We start from the raw sequence: 3,338 nt of genomic DNA on the forward strand, positions 1-3,338 counted from the left end.
AGATAGGCAACATGTGAAAAGAATAAAAAAGCATCAGAAAAACATTGCTTTACAAATTTTAAGACTTAATAAACAAATTTTTTATTTTGTTTAGTACTTTAAAAGTTATAGCATGAAAACTATATCAAGAACAAAATGGTTACGAGGTCAGGCCCAGGGACCAAGTCCATGCTGAAAGAGTCACTGAATACGGTCTTTTATGTGTGCAATAACTAGCACGCATAAGTAGACTTTCAAGTGTGCTCATGTAAGCACATGTAATGAAATGCATAAAATGAAATGGGCTGCAGATATCCAGTGCATTAAATGATAGATTATTAGGTACATAGGATGTATTCAGTTATTCACTGGTGCCATACATGTGCCATATTACCAGTTACTGTCAATGAAACATTATATATTTCAATATTTTTGTTATTAGTTTTTTCCAAACTTATTGTTATCTCCAAGGTACTGATATTATACACTGCCATCCATATTCTGCTTTATATGGATTTTCTTTAACTGACACTGGTGATATTCTACCCATCTCTTGGAGATAACGCTTTTCAACAACCCCTGCCCAATCAGTACTATGCATTATGACATCATATGTATCAGGCAATGCTTAATGATGTACATTTTGTTTAAAAAAAGTTTAAAACAAAATTACTGATAACTTATTATACTACATACTACTTATTTTTGAGAATTAATTGAATAAATATAAGTACAGGTGTGAGATAAAACTCACCAAAACTGTGTAGATTTGTTCTATCTTTTACCTACCAGTCTTTACTAAAATAATTAAACTGTTTTAACATCTTTCAAATCTTTCCTATATAAATATGTCAGGGTATTACATGTTCCTTCTATGACTACTGACATTGGGACTGTTTTATTAATGCACTAAAATCTGTAAGATAAAAATAAAATGTATTTCATGGAAACAGCCTATTTCTAAAGAGCAATTTATTAAGGACTTTTAGTTTTACTCTGTAGTAAAACGATCCTCCGTGACTTAGTTTTAGGATGACAAAGCTTTGTCCAGTCTTTGTTTAGGTGCAAATCTAACTACTGTTTATGTTACCTACTGCTGCTGCTTTAATACTCCCCAACAGTTAAAAAAAAAGGTCTAATGTAGACAAAACACTGTTCATGCATAAGATATACATACTTATTTGCTAAATGCACCAGAATTAACCTGTATACAGTTGTTTTGGCACTGATGATAATTTAATATTTCTGCCATCTATGTCCAATAAGCATCACTGAAACTCATGAAGGTCACTGACTTTTTATGGCTTTTGTCAGTAAAATAAAATTCCCTGATGCTTCCTGTGACAGGAATACAAAATATAAAAAACTAACTTTGCTAGTTTCCCTGATCCATGGGAACCATGTTACTATAATAAAAACACAAAATATTAGAAAAAAAATCTAAGTGATAATTAAACAGGGTCAACATTTTTAAATATACACACACACTGTAAAATACTACTTACAGGTATAATAATCAAAATTAGTATTACTGACTATGTAAAAACTATGACGTGATGTTTAGATTGTCTAATAAATTGTTTACATTTCTATTATTATAATCATTAAAAATCTAAATTTAATTAAGTATTCAACTACCTCACGAGTAATTACTTAACTCACCAAGATACTCAAGTGAATACTGAGGTATCTTGCTAACTTCAACAGTTTGTTACTATTACTTTGTTTCTAAGATTAAAAACATTCATTAATCAAGTCCCATTTCAAATACAGAAACTTTCTAGTAATACCTTCCCTTACTGGTAACTGGTAACCTAGTTCCATGTTCTGACCACTGTTGTCCCCTGACCAGTACTGCCCCTGGTCAAGGCCCTGATTATTTTGACCACCTCCATGATAATGGTGATTATAGTAACCATTCTGGTATCTTGAATAATCAAGATCCTGTTGAGGCAGCTGTTCAATTTGCTGGTCATATGGCTTATTGTAGTAAACTGACCATTGCTTGGGGTAGTTGAGATGATTATAGTTGCTATTAGCTGCCAGAAAATTGCTGTGTTTATGAGAAAATGCCGATGGATGAGAACCTACAACAGAAATATTTTGGTAAAGAATAAATATACCAAAATCTAATGGATTAAACATTAATAAACAATCTGGTTGTAAAAATTAACCACTTTTTTTCTAGCTGAAATTCTTAACTCCTTTACTGTTAAACTAGTTTACAGACAAAAGCTTACTTCACTTATTTCTATTTTATTGGAAAATTGATATATAGCCAAGCAAGAATGTGGGTTCGAGTCCTGATCAGCTTCAGTTTTCTCTTTTTCAAACATTTTTATGTTTAACTGGGATGTTCTGAAATAGTGGCATCAATTTCATGCAAACAAAGCATTAAATCATGACAGCTGTTTACATAACACTTACAACTTTGAAAAGAAATATTTCAGAACAATTTCTAAAAGACAGCACACACCTTTTATAAAGAGGTTTCAGCACTTAGATACACGTACAGAATAAATATGCCTAATGTCAAATTTGAAAGTTTGTTAGCTTCTACGGCAATCTCTATCTAATATAGCTCAAAAGATGTAATCAATTATCAAAACTTGTATATAAAAATACTTGAGTTGTGTGTTTTATGAAGAAAGAACTACATATATAATGAAAAATTAAATATACCAGTACTTGTTAGATGTTTATTACAAAGAAATAGATCTCTGAATTAGAAACCATGCTATTTTAGACTTATTGTTAACTTCAAATACAGAAATGATTGAGAGGGTGGAAATTGGGGAACATTTGAGTGCAAGTGATCATTGCCTTATTACAGTCAATGTTTTACTTCATATGGAGATAAGGAATAATGATAATTTGGTTACAAGTTTTAAAAAAGCAAATTTTGAAGGGATGCAACAAGAGTTATTTGTTGTGAATTGGGCAGCTTAGTTATTTGGAGACAATGTTCAGATATATTTTTAAATATTCAATGTAAACATATTCCTAATAGAAAGAAAAGAGTAGCTACAAGTGAAAAACCAGGTTGGCTCACAAAGAGTTTAAGAAATAAAATTTAAGAAATTTAAATTGACTGGTATGACTGGAGACTTAGAAGATTATGAAAGTTGGTAAAACAGGAAATTAGGATATCAAAAATGATGTATGAGAAAAAGTTGGCTGAAAATGTAAAAATTAATGGTAAGGATTTCTTTAAATACATTAAGGAGAAACAAAATGTTAGGATAGGGATAGGACTCTTGAGGGATGATGAAGGAAGGCTAGTATATGATGATTATGAGATGGCTGGGTTATTAAATTTTGCTTTTTTCTTGGGTTTTTAATAATGAAGATTTAAACAG

General features: G+C 30.8%; 1 protein-coding gene across 1 annotated transcript in view; it reads right to left on the bottom strand.

Annotated features, from left to right (window-relative positions):
• Positions 1–3,338, bottom strand: part of LOC106463320 — a 38,909-nt gene that overhangs the window by 11,717 nt on the left and 23,854 nt on the right. Inside the window, exon 5 of the mRNA XM_022390797.1 lies at positions 1,770–2,066. Within this exon, the coding sequence (XP_022246505.1) occupies positions 1,770–2,066 (297 nt within the window). The remainder of the gene's footprint in view (positions 1–1,769; positions 2,067–3,338) is intronic.

This window comes from Limulus polyphemus, unplaced genomic scaffold (assembly GCF_000517525.1).
Source record: "Limulus polyphemus unplaced genomic scaffold, Limulus_polyphemus-2.1.2 Scaffold1378, whole genome shotgun sequence".
NCBI classification, from domain to species: Eukaryota; Metazoa; Arthropoda; class Merostomata; order Xiphosura; family Limulidae; genus Limulus; species Limulus polyphemus.